Raw genomic sequence first — 21,498 nt, forward strand, 5'->3', positions numbered from 1 at the left:
TTTTCTTAGAAAATCCCCTTGTGCTTCCCACAGCAGGGTGGGAAAAAGGAACAATTGAAAGGGACCAGAACATTCTGTTCTTCTTAACAAGGTCTGCATTCAAGATATACTAACCACAGCTGGGCCTGCTTGGGTTTTATCAGGGCTTAATTGACCTGGGCAAAAAGAAGTGCCCAACTCCAGCCCACTCCAGCCATCCTGTCCCACCTAAGTAGGGTGGGAGGACTGAAAATAACCTGTAAAGTTCACAGTTGAAAAGCAAAGCAAAGACCCACTTAAAGACTGAGATGCAATGTAAGACTATAAAATGCCTCCCCTCCCCTTACATCTTACCACCACATGACTAAAGGCCTATTTACAGCAGTTTCTTTCATCCAGGAGTGCATTATATTCAGCTATTAAAAAAATTACAAGACATACTAAAAGGCAGAAAACACAGATCAAAGAGACAGAGGAACTATCAAAATCAGATTTAAATATGGCAAGGATGTTAGAATTATTAGACTGATAAATTGAAACAACTATGATTAATATGCTAGGCGTTCTAATGGATAATGTAGTCAGTATGCAAGAACAGATGGTCAATGTGAGCAAAGATACAGATGTTTGAGGAAAAATAATGCTAGAGATAAAAACACTGTAACACATGAAGAACGTTTGATGGGCTTAATAGTAGACTAGATGTGGCTGAGGAAAGAATCTCTGAGCTTGAAAATATCTCAAGAGAAACCTCCAAAACCATAAAGCAAAATAAATAAATAAATAAAATAAAAAGGAAAAAAAAACCAGAACAGAATATTCAAGAACTATGGGGAAGGTTCTGGATCCAAGATGGCTGTTTAGGAACAGCTCAGGATTGCAGCTCCCAGTGAAAGCGCAGAGGGTGAGTGGACGCCGCATTTTTATTGCCCACAGACTAGGCAATTCCCAGGCAGAGGAGCTCCATGGTCACCAGCGCGGCTGTTTCGGCCGGCGCCGCTGCTTTGCCCCCCGCGGCTGCTTTGTTGGCGCCCCGGAGAAGCGGTTCTCCGTACAAAATACACCGGTCCGGGTGCCCTTTTGGCTGGCGATTGGAGCCACAGGAAGTCGCCCATTCGTCTGTTTAAAAAGGGGACTGAGCAGGGAACCAGGACAGTAGATTCCAGGAGACTAAAAAAAAAAAAAAAAGTGCCACAAATCTCAGTGCCTCTGTTTAAGCCAGCGCAGTGAGTGGCCGCAGGGGAAAACAAACAGACCCCGGCGCCTCTTCAACAGGCGGCTGGAACACCAACTTAAAAAAGGCTCTGAGGCAGGGAGCCAGGCGATCAGGCTCGGCTGGTCCCACCCCCACAAAAGAACAGCAATCAGAAACTCTCTGGATTGAGAGTTTCACAGCAAGCACAGCTGAACCTGGGACCGTCCAGCTCTGAGGGGGACTGTCCAAGGCAGCCCGCTGCTAGGGAGGTAGTCAGCCAATGCTGAGGCAGCCCGCTGTTGCCAAGGCAACCCGCCACTACAGAGAGACTCTGCCTTAAAAGTGGCGGGCCACCCTTGCCCAGGCAGTTCTAACTACACCCATATAAACAGGACTGCAGGGAAGTTCACTAGGCAGCTGGGTGGAGCCCACAACAGCTCAGCAAAGCCTCTACAGGCAGTCAGTGACTAGGCTGCCTCCTTGCTGGGCAGGGCAGCTCTGAAGGAAAAAAAAAGAAGGCAGCAGTATAACGGAAACTCATAAATAAAGCCCTAAATCCCTGGGAGAGAGCACCTGGGAACAAAAAGCAGTTTATGAGTTCTGCTGCAGCAGACCTAAACGTACCTGCCCAGCAGCTCTGAATGAACAACGGAGCTCACAGCTCAGCATTTGAGCTCCTATAAAAAAGAGGCCATCTCCTCAAGCAGCTCCCTGACCCCTGTATATCCAAAGAGCCACCTCATAAAGGAGAGATCAGACTGACACCTGGCAGGTATCCTTCTGGGACAAAGATAGCAGAAGAAGAAAGCTGGTAACAACCCTTACTGTTCTGCAGCTGCTGCAATTGATCCCCTGGCAAGCAGGGCCTGGAGTGGACCTCAGCAGACCTATAGCAGAGGGACCAGACTGTCAGAAGGAAAACCAAGAAACAGAAATAACCTCATCATCAACAAACAGAACGTCCACTCAGAGACCCAATCTGAAAGCCAGCAACTACAAAGATGACAGGTGGATAAATCCATAAAGATGGGAAGAAACCAGCACAAAAAGGATGAAAACACCCGAAACCAGAACACCTCTCCTCCTAAAAGGGATCACAACTCCTCACCAGCAAGGGAACACGGTTGGATGGAGAACGAGTGTGATGAAATGACAGAATCAGACTTCAGAAGGTGGGTAGTAAGAAACTTTTGTGAACTAAAAGAACATGTTCTAACCCAATGCAAAGAAACTAAGAACGTTGAAAAAAGATTTGATGAAATGCTAACGAGAATGGACAAAATAGAAAGGAATATAAGTGAATTGATGGAGTTGAAAAACACAACACGAGAACTTCGTGAAGCATGCACAAGTATCAACAGCCGAATTGACCAAGCAGAAGAAAGGATATCAGAGGTTGAAGATCAACTCAATGAAATAAAACGGGAAGGCAAGAATGGAGAAAAAAGGGTAAAAAGGAATGAACGAAGTCTCCAAGAAATGTGGGACTGTGTGAAAAGACCTAATCTACGTTTGATAGGTGTACCTGAATACTGCGAAGAGAATGAATGAATCCAAGCTGGAAAATACTCTTCAGGATATTATCCAGGAAAACTTCCCCAACCTAGCAAGGCAGGCCAATATTCAAGTCCAGGAAATACAGAGAACACCACAAAGATATTCGTCAAGAAGAGCAACCCCAAGGCACATAATTGTCAGATTCACCAGGGTCGAAATGAAGGAGAAAATACTAAGGGCAGCCAGAGAGAAAGGTCGGGTTACCCACAAAGGGAAGCCCATCAGACTCACAGCAGATCTCTCAGCAGAAACCCTACAAGCCAGAAGAGAGTGGGGGCCAAAATTCAACATCCTTAAGGAAGAGAACTTTCAACCCAGAATCTCCTATCCAGCCAAACTAAGCTTCATAAGTGAAGGGAAAATAAAATCTTTTGGGAACATGCAAGTACTCAGAGATTTCGTCACCACCAGGCCAGCTTTACAAGAGCTCCTGAAAGAGGCTCTATGCAGATAAAGGAACAACCAGTAGGAGCCACTCCAAAAACATGCCAAATGGTAAAAAGAATCAACACAATAAAGAACCTGCATCAACTAATGGACAAAACAACCAGCTAGCACCAAAATGGCAGTATCAAATTCACACATAACAATATTAACCCTAAATGTAAATGGACTAAATGCCCCAATCAAAAGACACAGACTGGCAAATTGGATAAAAAGCCAAAACCCATCAGTGTGCTGTATCCAGGAAACCCATCTCACATACAAGGATACACAAAGGCTAAAAATAAAGGGATGGAGGAAGATTTACCAAGCAAATGGAGAGCAAAAAAAAAGCAGGAGTTGCAATTCTCATCTCTAATAAATTAGACTTTAAAGCAACAAAGATCAAAAGAGACAAAGAAGGACATTACATAATGGTAAAAGGATCAATGCAACAAGAAGAGCTAATGATCCTAAATATATATGCACCCAATACAGGAGCACCCAGATACATAAGGCAAGTTCTTAAGGACTTACAAAGAGACTTAGACTCCCACACAATAATAGTGGGAGACTTTAACACCCCATTGTCAACATTAGACAGATCAACCAGACAGAAAATTAACAAGGATATCCAGGACTTGAACTCAGACCTAGACCAAGCAAACCGAATAGACATTTACAGAACTCTCCACCCCAAATCCACAGAATATACATTCTTCTCAGCACCACATCACACCTACTCTAAAATTGACCACATAATTGGGAGTAAATCACTCCTCAGCAAATGCAAAAGAATGGAAATCATAACAAACAGTCTCTCAGACCACAGTGCAATCAAGTTAGAACTCAGAATTCAAAAACTAACCCAGAACCGCACAGCTTCATGGAAACCAAACAACTTGCTCTTGAATGTTGACTGGATAAACAATGAAATGAAGGCAGAAATAAAGATGTTCTTTGAAACCAATGAGAATGAAGACACAACATACCAGAATCTCTGGGACACACTTAAAGCAGTCTCTAGAGGAAAATATATAGCAATAAGTGCCCACATGAGAAGCAAGGAGAGATCAAAAATTGACACCCTGTTGTCAAAATTAAAAGAGCTAGAGGAGCAAAATCAAAAAAACTCAAAGTCTAGCAGAAGACAAGAAATAGCTAAGATCAGAGCAGAACTGAAGGAGATAGAGACACAAAAAACCCTTCAAAAAATCAACAAATCCAGGAACTGGTTTTTTGAAAAGATCAACAAAATAGACAGACCACTATCCAGATTAATAAAAAAGAAAAGAGAGAATAACCAAATTGATGCCATAAAAAATGATAAAGGTGATATCATCACAGATTACACAGAAATTAAAACCATCATCAGAGATTATTACAAACAACTCTATGCACATAAACTAGTAAACCTGGAAGAAATGGATAAATTCCTGGACACTTGCCTCCTCTCAAGCCTAAACCAGGAAGAAGCTGAAACCCTGAACAAACCCAATACAAGGTCTGAAGTTGAGGCAGCAATTAAGAGCTTACCACCCAAAAAAAGCCCAGGTCCAGACGGGTTCACAGCCGAATCCTACCAGACATACAAAGAGGAGCTGGTACCAATTCTTCTGAAACTATTCCAAATAATACAAAAAGAGGGAATTCTTCCCAAATCATTTTATGAGACCAACATCATCCTGATTCCAAAACCAGGCAGAGACTCAACAAGAAAAGAAAACTTCAGGCCAATATCCATGATGAACATAGATGCAAAAATCTTCAATAAAATACCGACAAGCTGATTGCAACAGCACATCAAAAAGCTTATCCACCATGATCAAATAGGCTTCATCCTGGGGATGCAGGGCTGGTTCAACATACACAAGTCTATAAACGTAATTCACCACATAAACAGAACCAAAGACAAAAACCACATGATTATCTCAATTGATGCAGAGAAGGCCTTTGACAAAATTCAACAGCCCTTTATGTTAAAAACCCTCAATAAGCTAGGTATTGATGGAACGTATCTCAAAATAATAAAAGCTATTTATGACAAACCAACAGCCAATATCATCCTGAATGGGCAAAAACTGGAAGCATTCCCCTTGAAATCTGGCACTAGACAAGGATGCCCTCTCTAACCACTCCTATTCAATATAGTACTAGAAGTTCTAGCCAGAGCAATCAGGCAAGAAAAAGAAATAAAGGGCATTCAAATAGGAAAGGAGGAAGTCAAATTGTCTCTATTTGCAGACGACGTGATTGTATATCTAGAAGACCCCATCGCCTCAGCCCCAGATCTCCTGAAACTGATAAGCAACTTCAGCAAAGTCTCAGGATACAAAATCAATGTGCAAAAATCACATGCATTCCTATACACCAATAACAGACTTAAAAAGAGCCAAATCAAGAACAAACTTCCATTCACAATTGCCACAAAGTGAATAAAATACCTAGGAATAAAACTAACAAGGAACGTAAAGGACCTCTTCAAGGAGAACTACAAGCCACTGCTCAACGAAATAAGAGAGGACATAAACAGGTGGAGAAACATACCATGTTCATGGTTAGAAAGAATCAATATCGTGAAAATGGCCATACTGCCCAAAGTAATTTACAGATTCAATGCTATCCCCATCAAGCTACCAATGACCTTCTTCACAGAACTGGAAAAAAACCACCTTAAAATTCATATGGAACCAAAAGACAGCCCGCATAGCCAAGTCAATTCTAAGCAAAAAGAATAAAGCGGGAGGCATCACACTACTGGACTTCAAACTATACTACAAGGCTACATTAATCAAAACAGCATGGTACTGGAACCAAAACAGAGATATAGAACAATGGAACAGAACAGAGGTCTCGGAGGCAACGCAACATATCTACAACCATCTGATCTTTGACAAACCAGACAAAAATAAGCAATGGGGAAAGGATTCCCTGTTCAATAAATGGTGTTGGGAAAACTGGCTAGCCATGTGCAGAAAGGAGAAACTGGACCCCTTCCTGACACCTTACACTAAAATTAACTCCAGATGGATTAAAGACTTAAACATAAGACCTAACACCATAAAAACCCTAGAAGAAAATCTAGGCAAAACCATTCAGGACATAGGCGTAGGCAAGGACTTCATGACCAAAACACCAAAAACATTGACAACAAAAGCCAAAATAGACAAATGGGACCTAATCAAACTCCACAGCTTCTGCACAGCAAAAGAAACAGTCATTAGAGTGAATCAGCAACCAACAGAATAGGAAAAAATTTTTGCAGTTTACCCATCTGACAAAGGGCTGATATCCAGAATTTACAAAGAAGTAAAACAGATTTACAAGAAAAAAAAAACTAACAAGCCCATTCAAAAGTGGGCAAAGGATATGAACAGATACTTTACAAAAGAAGACATTAAAAAAAAAAAGACATTCATGAGGCCAACAAACATATGAAAAAATGCTCATCATCACTGGTCATCAGAGAAATGCAAATCAAAACTACATTGAGACACCATCTCACGCCAGTTAGAATGGCAATCATTAAAAAATCTGGAGACAACAGATGCTGGAGAGGATGTGGAGAAATAGGAACACTTTTACACTGTTGGTGGGAGTGTAAATTAGTTCAACCATTGTGGAAGACAGTGTGGCGATTCCTCAAGGACCTAGAAATAGAAATTCCATTTGACCCAGCAATCCCATTACTGGGTATATATCCAAAGGATTATAAATCGTTCTACTATAAGAACACGTGCACACGAATGTTCATTGCAGCACTGTTTACAATAGCAAAGACCTGGAACCAACCCAAATGCCCATCGATGATAGACTGGACAGGGAGAATGTGGCACATATACACCATGAAATATTATGCAGCCATCAAAAATGTTGAGTTTGTGTCCTTTGTAGGGACATGGATGAACCTGGAAACCATCCTCAGCAAACTGACAGAAGAGCAGAAGATCAAATACCGCATGTTCTCACTCATAGGCGGGTGTTGAACAATGAGAACACATGGACACAGGGAGGGGAGCACTACACACTGGGATCAGTTGGGGGGAAATAGGGGAGGGACGGTGGGGAGTGGGGAGCTGGGTAGAGATAGCAAGGGGAGAGATGCCAGATGTAGGTGATGGGGAGGAAGGCAGCAAATCACACTGCCACGTGTGTACCTATGCAACAATCTTGCATGTTCTTCACATGTACCCCAAAACCTAAAATGCAATAAACTAAATAAATGGGAAAAAAAAAACTATGGGGAAACTACAAAAGTTGAGAGATATGAATAGTGTGAATATTAGGAAAAGAAGAAAGAGAGGAACGGAAGAAATATTTGAAAAAAATATTTGAAACAATAATGACTGAGAATTTCCCCAAATTAGTATCAGATACCAAATTGCAGATATGAGACGCTCAAAGAACATCAAAAAGATAAATGTCAAAAAAACTACACTATACCTATCATATTTAAACTGCAGAAAACCAGAGATAAAGGATAAAAATTCTGAAAGAAGCCAGAGGAAAAAATAATTTACCTATTGAGGAACAAAGTAAGAATATATCCAACTACTTCTCAGAAACTATATACGCAAGAAGAGAGAAAAGCAAAATATTTAAAATGTTTAGAGAAAAAACCCTAACCTAGAATTCCATATTCTGTGAAATTATCCTTCAACAGAGAAGAAGCAATAAAGACATTCTCAGACAAAAATTGTGAGAATATTTTATTAGCAGACAAAAATTGTGAGAATTTCTTATTAGTAGACCTGGTTTGAAAGAAATGTTTAAAAGTTCTTTAGAAAGAAAAAAAATGATATAGATCAGAAATTCAAATCTACACAAAGAAAGGAAGAGCATTAGAGAATAAATAAGTGAAGGCAAAATATATCATTCTCTTTTTCTTAATTGACCTAATGGATAATAGTTTGCTCAAAATAATAATAGCAATAATGTATTCAATTATATCCACTTGTGTACTTATGTGTGTGTGTATATATATATGTATATACATATGTTTGTATTAAGCAAAATAAATCACACCAGTGACACAAGGGATAGAAAAGAGGACTTGGAGTTATTTTGTTATTATAAGGTACTGCACACCTGTGAAATGATAAAGTGTTGATTGAAGGTGGACTTGGATTATTTGTAAATCTATATTGCAAATTCAAGGACAAATCACTAAAAAATGTTTTTAAAAAAGTATAATTGATTCCCAAGAAAGGAGAGGAAATAAATCACTTAGAATGCTCAAGTAAAACCACAAAAATCAGAAAAAAAAGTGGAGGACAAAAATAGGAACAAATAACAAGGGCAATAAATGAAAAAATAATAACAAATATGGTAGATATTAATCCAACAATAGCAGTAGTCACTATGAAGATCAATGGTCTACATACGCCAACTAAAAGACAGAGGTTGTTTGAGTGGATCAACAAACAAGACTCAACTATACATTGTGTATAAGAAACCCGCTTTAAGTATAAAGGTACATCATATAGGTAAAAGTAAAGGAATGGAGAAAGTATATCATGCTATCACTAATCAAATGAAAGAAGAAATAGCTATGTTAATTTCAGACAGAGCAGACTTCAGAGCAAGGAAAGTTATAAGGGATAAGGAGGGACATTACATCATTATAAAAGGGTCAGTTCTCCAAGAAGACCTAATAATCCTTAATGCATATGTCCCTAACAACAGGGCATCAAAATACACAAGGCAACAACTGATAGAGCTTCAAGGAACAGAGGTAGCCACTATCACAATTGAAGACTTCAACATCTATCAGAAATGGGCAAATCCAGCAGAAAATAAAAAATCACTAAGGATATACTGATGAACTCAATAACAACATCAATTAATTAATTAATTAATCTCTTCACTAATAGTAGAGAGATTAGTGGACATCTCTCTACTATTAATAATTTATCCAACAACAGCAGAATAAACATTCTTCTCAGGCTCATATGGAACATTCACCAAGACAGACCATAAAATATACTTTAACAAATCTAGAAGAATAGAAATCATACAGTACCTGTCCTCAGACTATAATGCCATTTAACTAGAAATCAATAACTGAAAAACCTCAGAGCACTTCAAGATTAAACAACACATTTCTAAATAACAAATGGGTAAAAGAAGAAATCTCATATTAAAAATATTTTGAACTAAAAATGAAAACAAAACATTAAAACTTATGGGAATCAGTAAAATCAATGCTTAGAGGGAAATTTATAGCATTGACTGCGTATATTAGAAAAACTAAAATTATTAAAGCTTTTGCCTTAGCAAATTAGAAAAAAAAGAGTAAGTTAAATCCAAAATAATAAAAAGAAACAAAGGAAAAGCAAAAGACAAAAAGAAGTATAGCAGAAATCAATGAAATTGAAAGCAGGAAATCAATAGATAAAAATCAATGAAAATTAATCTGGTGTTTTGAAAAGATGAACAAAATTGATACCTCTAGCCAGTCTAAGAAAAAAAGAGAGTGGATGCAAATTGCTGATAGTAGAAATGAAGATGGGTTCATCTCTATAGAACCCATGGAGATCAAAAGGATAATCAAAGAATGGTATTAACAACTCTATGCCCACAGACTTAATAACCTAGATGAAATGGACCAATTCCTTTAAAGACACAATATGCTAAAACTCACAGAAGAAGAAATGGACACTCTGAATATGTCCACATCTGTTAAGTAAATTGAATCTATAATTAATAGCCTTCTGAAATAGAAAGCACCTGACCCAGATGAATTCAATGGTGTATTCTACCAAACATTTATGGAAAAATTATACCATCTCTACAATGTCTTTCAGAAAATTGAACCAGAGGGACTACTTCCAATTAGGCCAATGAATGAGTTTATCCTAGGCCAGAATTACCCTAAAACCAAAACTAGACAAATATATTACAAGAAAAAAACATTTTAGACCAGCATTTCTCTTCAATATTGCAAGAATTGCAGAAAATAAAGCAATATATTAAAATAATTTTATACCACAGTCAAGTGGGATTTATCCCAGCTATGCAAGTTTGATTCAACATTTGAAAATCAGCTAATGTAGTCAATTACATCAACAGTCTAAAGAGAAAAAAATCAGATGATCACATTGATAGATGCAGAAAAATTCTTTTGATAAAATTCAGCACCCATCCATGATGAAAAACCCTTAGCAAACTAAGAATAGGGGAAATTTCCTTGAGAAAGAACACCTATAAAAACCCTATTGTTAACATCATAATAGTGAGAAATTAGAAGCTTTCCCACTAAATCAGAAACAAGGCAAGGATGTTCCCTCTCCCAGTTTCTTTTCAACCTTGCAGTGGAAGTCACAGCATGCGGCAATGCAAGAAAAGTTATGTATAGCATACTGATTGAGAATGAAGAAATAACACTATTTGTTTACAGATGATATGATCATCTATATAGAAAATCTGAAAGAATTACAAAAAGACTCTTGGAACTCTAAGTGACTATAGCAAGTTTGCAGAACACAGGTTAATATACAAGGTCAATCACTTTCTTATATACCAGCAATGGACAAGTGGAATTTGAAATTAAACTCACAGCATCATTTACATTAACACCCACAAAAATGTGAAATACTGAGGTATAAATCTAACAACATATGCACAAAAATCCATATGAGGAAAACTACACAACTCCAATGAAAGAAATCAAAGTACAAAGTAAGTGTAGAGATATTTCATGTTCATAGATAGGAAGACTCAATATTGTCAACTTATCTATAGATTCAATAAAATCCCAATGAAAATCCCAGCTAAAGTGATTTTGTAGATATTAACAAACTGATTCTACAGTTAATATGGAGAGGCAAAAGGCCTAGAATAGGTAGCACAGTATTGAAGGAGAAGAACAAAGTTGGGAAAGACTGATATCACCTGACTTCAAGATTTTCTATAAAGCTACAGTTATCAAGACAGTGTGGTATTGGTGAAAGAATAGACAAATATCAACAGAACAGAATAGAGAGCCCAGAAATACACCCATATTAATATACTCAAGTAATCGTTGATAAAAGGGCGAAAGATAAATAGAGAATACTTTTCAACAAACTGTGCTGAAACAACTGGACACCCACATACAAAAAAGTTTATGTGGACTCAAACCTTACACCATTCACAAAAATCATTTCAAAATGGAACACAGACCTATAGGTAAAGTCCAAAACTTGAAAATTCCTAGAAAATAATATAAAGTCTAGATGACCTTGGGTTTGATGATGATGTTTAAAGTATGACACCAAAGCCACAATCCATGAAAAAAAGAATTGATAAGCTAGACTTCATTAAAATTAAAAAAAAAATTGCTCTGTAAAGGACACTCTCAAGAGAATAAAAAGACAAGCCACAGACTGGGAGAAAAATATTTGCAAGAGATATATCTGATAAAAAAAACTGTTATCCAAACTTTACAAAGAACTCTTAAGTCTTGACTATAAGGAAAGAAACATGATTTAAAAATGAGTCAAATATATTAACAGACACCTCAACTAAAAACAAACGGCAATTCACATCATGTGTGACAAGATATACAAATACTCCACATGCTATCCCAAAAATGCAAATTTAAAACAACAATGTGATATCACTGCACACCTATGAGAAAGGTCAAAATTCAGAACATTGACAATACCAAATGCTGGCAAGGATGTGGAGAAATGGGAACCTTATTAATTACTGGTGGGAGTGCAAAATGGTATAGCCATTTTGGAAGACAGTTTGGTAATTTCCTACAAAATTAAACAAATTCTAGCAATGATGCTCCTTAGTATTTATCCAAAAGAGCTGAAAACTATGTTTACACAAAAATTCGCACAGGGTTGTTTGTAGCAATTTCATTCATAATTGTCAACTTGGAGGAGCCACGAAGATGTTCTTCAGTAGGTGAGTGGATAAAGAGACCGTGATACATCCAGACAATGGAATACTATTCAGAAGTAAAAGGAAATGAGCTACAAAGCTATAAAAAGACACGAAGAAAACTTAAATGCATAGAAGTAAGTAAAAGAAATGAATCTGAAAAGGCTACATGTAATGACTACAACTATATGACATTCTGGGAAAGTAAAAACTATGTAGACAGTAATAAGATCAGTAGTTGCCAGAAGCCTGGGGGAGGAAGTAGTGAATAGAGCACAGAGGACTTTGAAGGCAGTGGAACTATTCCATGTGATACTATAATGGTGGATACAGGTCATCACACATTTGTTCAAACCTGAAAAAAGTCCATGCAGTATCAGAAGTTGAACAAAACACATAACCTCTCCCCGCCCCGATACACAAACATCCTCCAAAATGAAGTCCTAAGAGTAGCATGAGTTTTTTTTTTTTTTTTTTAACTGGAACTCATTAAGAATTTGATTAATATAATACTCATTATTTTCTTTAAAATCTGTAGTCAATTTTACATTGCTAGTTTCTAGGTACATTATTAAGAGTACTTTACCTCCATCTGCTGGAAATTTTAAGGAATTACAAGTAACCCTGTTCTCTTTTTTTTCTGAAGGCATTCATTCAATTATCTTCAAAATGTATGGGATTAAAAAAAGGAAAAAAATGTAAGGGAAAGACCTGTCTTTCTGTCCTGAATAATATTTCCAACACTTCAACATGTCATGTTTCATCAGTTAAATAAAGAAATGACAAAATTACCAATGACCTTTGAATTAGATAATTGCTCTGACTGCTCAGTTGTGTATCCCGTTCTCTGTTCAGATCAGAAATCAGTACAAACTGAATATTATTGCATAAATACTGGTTGAGCTGGAGAGTGGATCATCTTGTAACTTTAGTGACGTTATCTATCTCCAATGCCCCACTCTTTCCAAATGTCCTCAAACTTAGGTTCACAGTGTTATTCTCTGTTGGAGATTTGTGATGTAGTTCTAATTTTAAACATTTTTTTTCTGCATTTTGGAATTCATATTTGGAATTCCCAGACCAGATCAGCATTATTTTCTCTAAGTTTTCATTTTAATCTCAGTAATGATGATAATAATAGCTAACATTTTTTTAATATGCTCACCATGTGCTAGGGATAGAGTGATATATAAATATCTGTAAAGCAGGCAATCACCTCTGTTTACAGAAGAGCTGGAGTAACATTCCTAAGACCAAAAAGTTAGTAAGTGAGGGAGCTGGCTTGGTCAAGTTATTTGTCACTTAGACATTTACCCCCTAATTTTCTTACTTGTTGAATGCAAAGGATGTATTTTATATGTGGCTAATATGAAGTCATAAGGATCTACAACACTTACTAAATACCTAATATATGTCAGGCACCCTCTGGGGCTCTGGGCGAACAAAGATAAATCAAGCACAGTCTGAGCCAAAGATGCCTACATTCTAGTGGTAGAGGAAGAAAAGAAAGCAGCAAAAGGAAACCAAACCCAAAATCACATGTGGCTAGTGCACTGGTAGAAGAACATGTGAAGTGTAGTGAGGACAGAGGGATGTCCTTCACCTGGAATAGGAAGGCAGAAAGGGCTTTGCAGGAAAAATGATGCAAGGACTGAGGCTTAAGTAAGGTTTTTCTGATGGGGCAGATCATTCCAACTTGAAGAGACTCCCTGTGTGAAGGGTCAGATGGGTAGAAGTCCTGCAGTGTGTGGGTAGTATACTGTGGTTAGAGTGAAGGATGGCTTTGCGTAGTCAGAGATTGGTTAGAACAGCAAGCAGGAGCCAGGTTGCACAGTGCCATCCACAATGAGTTAAAGAGTTGACTAACTGGTATAAGATGGTTAGATTTCATATTAAAATCATGTTTGGAATTATTTGCATATTATATAATTATCCTGTATTTTTAGGTGATGTTTTACATTAAGACTTAGAGTGAATAGATGAGGAAGTTGTGTTCAGCGGCAAGTGACAGAATCGTTATTTTCAAGGCTTAAGCCTGCAGTATGGTTGTGCTACTGTACTGGCCTAGGACAGACCATTCCCATTGCAGTCTCTGTGACTAGGGCTCCCTGGAGTTCTGCAGCTTGCAATGTGTCTGGTTGTATGTGGTGGCCAGGGAGCTTCACAATGCCAACAAGCACCTGGGCTTGAACTTTCCCCAAACTTCCTTAGTGAGTCTTTTACTCAATTCTCACAAGATGATACTATGACCTTCTGGCATAGTGTCAGCCTCCTGAGCTGGGAGAGGGTGAAGGGCAGTGGTATGCAATAGTGATAAGCAGGTACCCACCTTACATCTGTCTAACCAGACTGTGTCACATGATTGTCTGGGCTGCAATCAAACTTCAGAAACAGGTTTTCCTCCTAGAACGATATCAGACATGTATGAACTTGAAGAAAAGAGGGAGGACATTGGGTAGACTGTAGCAGTACATACTGCACACAGTATCAAGATGCAACCATTTTTGTTTCTTCAAAGAGAACATCATTTCAAAAGCATCTTCATATTTATCTTTTCAAGCAAAAGTTATGTATGCTCTACAAATTTCTAACCGTTGATATTATCCTTGTTAAAAAATCTGCTTTTCCTCTCTTACATATATATGTATATATATTTAATCTTTTGCTTTCTTCTTATTTTAGATAAAGTGTTTCTGTCTCTAGCTTCAGACACTGTGGAACCAATTATACTTAATGCAACTAACACCAGCCTCACAATCAGATTACCTCTGGCCAAGACAAACCTCACATGGTATGGCATCACTAGCCCTACTCCAACATACCTGGTTTGTTATGCAGAAGTTAATGACAGGAAAAACAGCTCTGACTTGAAATATAGAATTCTGGTAAGATTGGAACTACTGGTCTTTGTGTTTTCATAAGACTTTCTTTTTTGTTATAAAATTATGGGCCATAGTAAAGTATTTCCTATATGCTCTGAAATGGACTAGTATGCAACTTTTTTACAGCTAGTGATTCATCAAAAGATATTGTGTTCTAGTTTTCTTGACTGTGAGTAAGTTAAGCTTCAAGGAAGTATATCAACTTTTGCCCATTGATAGATTGCCATGGTAACTGTTTTCTGAGTGTCTAGAGAGAATTGGGTTTATTCCCCAGTCTGATGGTCTAATTATCCTCAGAGTGAATGATAGAGACTTATTTTTTTGTGCCCTATGGAGCAGATTGAAGATTGAGGAGTGAGAGATGAAATGGGCCAGGCCCACACCTGTCATCCCAGCACTTTGGGTGGCCGAGGTGGGCGAATCCCAAGGTCAGGAGTTTGAGACCAGCCTGGACAATATGGTGAAACCCTGTCTCTAGTACAAATACAAAAATTATCTTGGCATGATGGTGGGTGTCTGTAGTCCCAGCTACTGGGGAGGCTGAGGCAGGAGAATTTCTTGAATCCGGGAGGCGAAGCTGGCAGTGAGCCAAGATTGCACCACTGCACTCCAGCTTGGGTGACAGAGTTAGACTCCATCACAAAAAGAAGAAAGAAAGGAAAGGAAAGAAAGAAAGAAGGAAGGAAGGAAGGAAAGAAGGAAGGAAGGAAGGAAGGAGGGAAAGAAGGAAAGAAAGAAAAAAAGAAAGAGAAAGAAATGAACTGGGCAGAAAAAACATTGCCATATACCTCCATAGAATGTACCTAATATGAAAATTGTACATTATATTTTGTCTTTTGTTTCCTATGTGCAGAGGAATATACTGCTATGCAGATGCTGTTTTTAGGCATCACTTTATCCCTTGCGCCTAGCACAGTACTTGGCACTGTCTAGGTATTCACGAGACATTTCTTAAATGAATTGTCACTATTCATTCAATCATTGAATGATGAAATATATTCATTAATATTTCAGTTGTCTTAGTGAAAGAATCACATATATCCAATATTTTGCTTTGTGCTTGGCTTTATTTAGCCAATCCAAAAAGTGAAATTGACTAACTATTGGACATTAAACGCTATATGCTTTCACATAAAGTATATATGATTTTTCATTACCTCCTTTATTTGGCTAACTAACCCTTTTTACACATTTTGAACATGAGTAATTTCAGAGATAGGTTAGCTCATTTGGCTGGTAGAGATTGGACTTGCAGCATTGGACATGGCTGTTATTAAATTTGATCTCTCTTACAGTCTTCCCGTTGATTAACAGTGGTCTAAGGCAGTGGTTATCAACCTTGGCAGCACATGGAAGCTTTAAAAAAAAAACCGCATCTAGGCTTCACCCCAGATAACTCAATCAGAATCTCTGGCAATAGAACCTAGACATAGCAGTTTCTTAAAACTTCCCATATGATAGCAAAGTATAAACAAAGTTGAGAACTATTGGTCTAAGGAAAGTCTTTCTACTCTCTTAAACTTTATTTCTGAGAATGATTAGATAACATAACAATCTTTTATTATATTCACTTATGTGTCATACATTTACTACCATCTTGCTGAATTTCTAACATGATGTTCATGAAATAGTGTCCTCCTCTAGGAATTTAACTTTCCATGTGAAATGATTTATGCCACAAAATCAGCTGAGGGCTACCAATCACTTGGTATTTATTCCTGGAAATATTGAACAACTCAGGTCTGGGTAGACTAGAACAGTGGTATTACCATTAATAATCCAGAATTTAAAATAAATTAGCTTTTTTGAGTTTTTAACTTTGTTCCCTCTTTGATTAAATAATTTCTACCCATTGTATAAAATGTTAAAAATAAGATAATGATTTTTAAAAAATTAATTACAGGAATTTCAGGGCAGTATAGCTCTTATTGAAGATTTACAACCATTTTCGACATACATGATACAGATAACTATAAAAAATTATTATTCAGATCCTTTGGAACAGTTACCACCAAGAAAAGAGATTTGGGGAAAAACTAAAAGTGGAGGTGAGTTATGGGCTTCGTGTGGGTTTCTCAAGGAGGATATTGTGATACATGTGACGTGTATGTCGATGTTTATTTTTAAAATTTGAATGCAAAGTAATTTCAGTATATAAGCTTTTTTAATGAGAAAAATGTATTTGTAGAAAACTATGATCTGACCCTTACTCTAACCCTTGAAGTTGACTAATAATATTCTATCAAAATGGACAGCAACTAGGAGGTAAAACTTTGAAATCAATATTGTTTGACCAAGAAACACACTATTTGGACTCACCACACAGTGTCACTCTTTTTCCAGATACTCAGAGGTTTCTGTACATGTGGTGAGCTGTAGAAAAGCCAAGCCTTTTTTCTATGTGAATTTTACTGAAGCCTGAGATGTAAAGTTACGCAACAGTATTGCCTTAAATAGATCTAAAAAGGTTTTCTAAGATCTGATTCGGCATCGATTATTATGAGGTGATGACATTTATTTCAGATTTCTCTGATATTCACAAAACTCACCTAAATTGGGTTATTTCCCATTGGCCATATCCTTGAGTTGGAGTCAGAGAATGATTTGCTCATGGGACAAAAATAAGTGGGAGCCTTTCAGGCAGCCTGTTAACCTACCATTATATAAGAGGCTGACTTTCTTTCTGGACATCAGTTATTTGTTCTGCTCATATCATATGATTACTCCTCAACCCAAACTCTATTACTTCTTTCCATCTTTCAGCACTATTGTAGCAACCTTTATCATTCCTTGCTATTTATTTCAGTACCAGAGGCAGTGCAGCTCATTAATACAACTGTGCGGTCAGACACCAGCCTCATTATATCTTGGAGAGAATCTCACAAGCCAAATGGACCTAAAGAATCAGTTCGCTATCAGTTGGCAATCTCGCATCTGGCCCTAATTCCTGAAACTCCTGTAAGACAAGGTGAATTTCCGAATGGAAGTCTCACTCTCCTTGTTACTAGATTATCTGGAGGAAATATTTATGTGTTAAAGGTACAGTGAGTATACTAGGCACTCTTTATTGTCATTCTCAAGTGTAAGGCTCTCAAAAGATTAAGCAATTGTTCTTTTTTTACCAAAAGGTTCTGGCCTGCCACTCTGAGGAAATGTGGTGTACAGAGAGTCATCCTGTCACTGTGGAAATGTTTGACACACCAGAGAAACCTTATCCGTTGGTTCCAGAGAACACTAGTTTGCAATTTAATTGGAAAGCTCCTTCTAATGTTAACCTCATCAGATTTTGGTTTGAACTACAGAAGGTAGACTTTTAATGCAACTCTTTATTTTATAATATAGAATAAATTGGAAAGGCCTTTTTCATACATCTAGAGCATGCTCATCTATAAATAAACAATATATTTCACAACTTTAATTGATTTGGGTTTGGCATGTAGAAGCAGTAAGTTATCCTGACTAATTTCTTGTAGGAAGAATTCGCAGAGAGATTAATTTTCTTTTAAAAGGCTTTATGTAAAAGGGTATAAGTTATAGTTACTAATTTCATAATATTTTATTTAGTTTAGATGTTAGCATGGTTCTCTAGCTTAAAGTCCATAGCGACTTGGTGTTTTTTTATGAAAAAAATTAAAAAGAACTGGGGAAACAGAAAACCAAAACCTTGTTTAGAAATGTTCTTTTCATTATTTAAGGGCCGTGCAGTAACAGGAGAGAAGTAAAACATAAAACCAGCTTATTCTAAAGTAGTTTCGTTGTTGGCTTACAAACTTTACATAATTCCTTATCCAAAATTCTTCATGCTTTAACCAATAAAAAAGAATTTACTTAAATAGATGTCATTGAATTTTAAGACATCAACAAACCTGATTAATTCATTGATGGGGAAAGCCTACCTTGACTTTATGGTGATAAACTTAAAATTGATTATTAAGTTTTTATAATTGCTACTACTTGTTATTTTAAAGATTGTATATTTGCATGTGCATGTTTGTGGATATCTCGGCCTGTGTATGTGTACACATTTTGAAAGATTATTTAGAAATGTTTTGTTCAGTGGTAACTTAAAAAGCAAATCAGTATAATCATGGCCTATTTCTTAAAATGCAGTTATTCCCCAGGATTTTAAAAAATTTTTAAGTAAGATATTTTTATGATCTTATACTTTATAGATAAAACTGTGGAACAACACTGAATATTGAGTTGATAAAATCAAAGGTCATAGTTTAATTGGACTTTTTCCATTGAGCATATTTCTGATGATTTATTGCCTATTTAAAAAATGGCCACCTTATAAAAATGCAGTTAAATTGGAGAAATAAGTGTACCTTTTAAAATGACATCTATTTAAGTAAACTTAATGCAGTTCGGTCTAAAGCCAAGGGGAAGGATGCAAAGTTCATTTCCAAGATTATCAAAGAAATGAAATGAGAAAAGACTTTAGAGATGATTGACACTCTAGAGTCTCATTTTATTCATTGGAAGATGGAGACCCAGACAGATGTCAGATCTCACCAGCCAGGCAGAGAAAAACCTCAGGGCTGACTTCTCCCTATAGCAGTCCTTTTAGGGTGCTGTCCATGGAAGGAACAGTAGTCATTAAGTTATCCATCCCACTTTGTAAAGCTTGGGAGAAGGACAGCAGACAGAGACTTCTTGGTCAAGTTCTCATGACTTTCACGTGGTGCTTTTGTTTCTAAACTTCCTCTGTTTTTATACTTGCTCAACACAGATTCCAGACAGACCATTTAGAAAATCTTGAAGCTGCAAATACAAGACATAGTCATTTCTACATGAGTGGCCATCTACAAATATTAACTATGAGTACAGTAAAAGTCTGTGGTTCTGCAAGGGTGGATAAGTGCTGTCTAGTCAGAAAGTGCTGTCCCTTTTGAATGACTTGGACCTACTCCACAATGACAGAACAGCTGGGAATGATACTGTAACTTCACACTGAAACTCTGAGGAGTGGGCAATGAAGGATACTATGTGTCTTTTTAATTAGTAATTTTTTAGAAAGGAAAGAGAAGAAAACGATAAACTTTGTCATTGCTGTTAAAATTTCTTTATCTGAAAAATGAGGGAACTAGAGCACAAGGTGAAGTTTTGATCTAGATCTGGGTGTCCAATCTTGTGGCCTCCCTGGGTCACACCGAAAGAAGAAGAATTGTCTTAGGCCACAAGTAAAAAACACTAACATTAATGATTGCTGATGAGCTAAACAAAGTTTGCAAAAAATTTTCATAATGTTTAAAGAAAGTTTACCAATTTGGGTTGGGCCACATTCAGAGCCATCCTTGGCTACATAAGGCCCACAAGCTGAAAGTTGGACAAGATTGACCTAGATCTTAAATTCTAGAGATTAAAAAAAAGCTCACAACAGTGTATAGAATAAGAACGTATTTTAAATAGGTAGGAAACAAGTAATTTTGCTTTGGTATATTTTTTCACGGAAGCCCATTAAAATTGTGTTTTTCTCAGCTGTGCAGGAAAATCCGTATCAGAACCATAAATTGCTGAAGTTCCAAACTCTCAGACATCTTAGCTCACACTCCCCTCACTCCCACCCTAATAATTTGAAAATCCCTCTGTGGTAGCCTTCACCCCTGCACTTGATAGCCTCAGACAAATGGAAAGTCCTGACACCCTTGTGATTTACTGGGATATCCTGTGGCACCTCTCCAAGTTGGTGGTCTGCCCAGACATTCATTGCTGTAGTGAGGCCAACACTCTACAGTTTTCCAGCAGTGGTACCCTTGGTCAAACATCTCCTGACATTTCGGGGAGCTCTGATAATTTCTGGATGATATGGAATGTTGGGTCACCTAGACTATTCACTTAAGGTAATTTCTCCACCAGCTCATGAAGGAGACAGAACCAAAAAGAGTTAAGACTTTTTTTTTTTTTTTTAGCCAGAAATTAATTTCTCTCTCTTTGAGGTTCACAGTGAATACTATGGATTCAATGCACCTGTTTCAGTAAGCCATTAAGATATATGTCTCAGTGGGATTGCTACATTTATGAGTTTAGTGCAGATAGTGTCCCTGACATCAGCACTTCTATTTTTTAATTTTTAATTTTCTCCATTCCCTTATTCCCCTTTCTTATTGTACGTCGTGGTCTGCTGACTGAAAACGCTTTAGAGAATCACTCCTTACTGAATAGAAAACTAATATAAAGTGTCCATCTAATGAAATGATGTAACTTCATGAGTGTTAAGTGAAAAAGAAGATGTAAATTAAGTTTATTTAGGGAAACTGACCTTTTTATGAAACTCTGCAAGGGAAAATACACCAAGAATCCTTGAAAGAGTGCCATATCTTTTTGTCTTTTCCTATTTTGTATGTTAAGGAATTATCATTTTCAAATGATAGTAAGTATCCAAATATACAGATTTTTAAAAAGCAGTGTTGCAGAGCAAGAAATTTCAGATAGCTATAATTAGAGGCCCAGTATCTAAAGTGGAATGAAAACAAGATTTTCTGTATTTAACTTCTGGCCTTGCTACTTAGTAGCTTCACAATGGTGGGCAAAAATTTTCTTCTTTTGGCTATGTAGGCTTCCAGTATATAAAAATAAAGAATTCTG

General features: G+C 37.1%; 1 protein-coding gene across 4 annotated transcripts in view; it reads left to right on the forward strand.

Moving 5' to 3' along the window:
• Nucleotides 1–21,498, forward strand: part of ROS1 (ROS proto-oncogene 1, receptor tyrosine kinase) — a 139,920-nt gene that overhangs the window by 70,160 nt on the left and 48,262 nt on the right. For all 4 annotated transcript variants that reach the window (XM_032274959.1, XM_032274956.1, XM_032274957.1 and 1 more), the window contains exons 28-31: nucleotides 14,711–14,913; nucleotides 16,814–16,958; nucleotides 17,717–17,949; nucleotides 18,039–18,215. In XM_032274959.1, the coding sequence (XP_032130850.1) occupies nucleotides 14,711–14,913; nucleotides 16,814–16,958; nucleotides 17,717–17,949; nucleotides 18,039–18,215 (758 nt within the window). The remainder of the gene's footprint in view (nucleotides 1–14,710; nucleotides 14,914–16,813; nucleotides 16,959–17,716; nucleotides 17,950–18,038; nucleotides 18,216–21,498) is intronic.

The sequence above is a fragment of the Sapajus apella genome, unplaced genomic scaffold, assembly GCF_009761245.1.
Source record: "Sapajus apella isolate SASKATOON/1434 unplaced genomic scaffold, GSC_monkey_1.0 scaffold6, whole genome shotgun sequence".
NCBI lineage: Eukaryota > Metazoa > Chordata > Mammalia > Primates > Cebidae > Sapajus > Sapajus apella.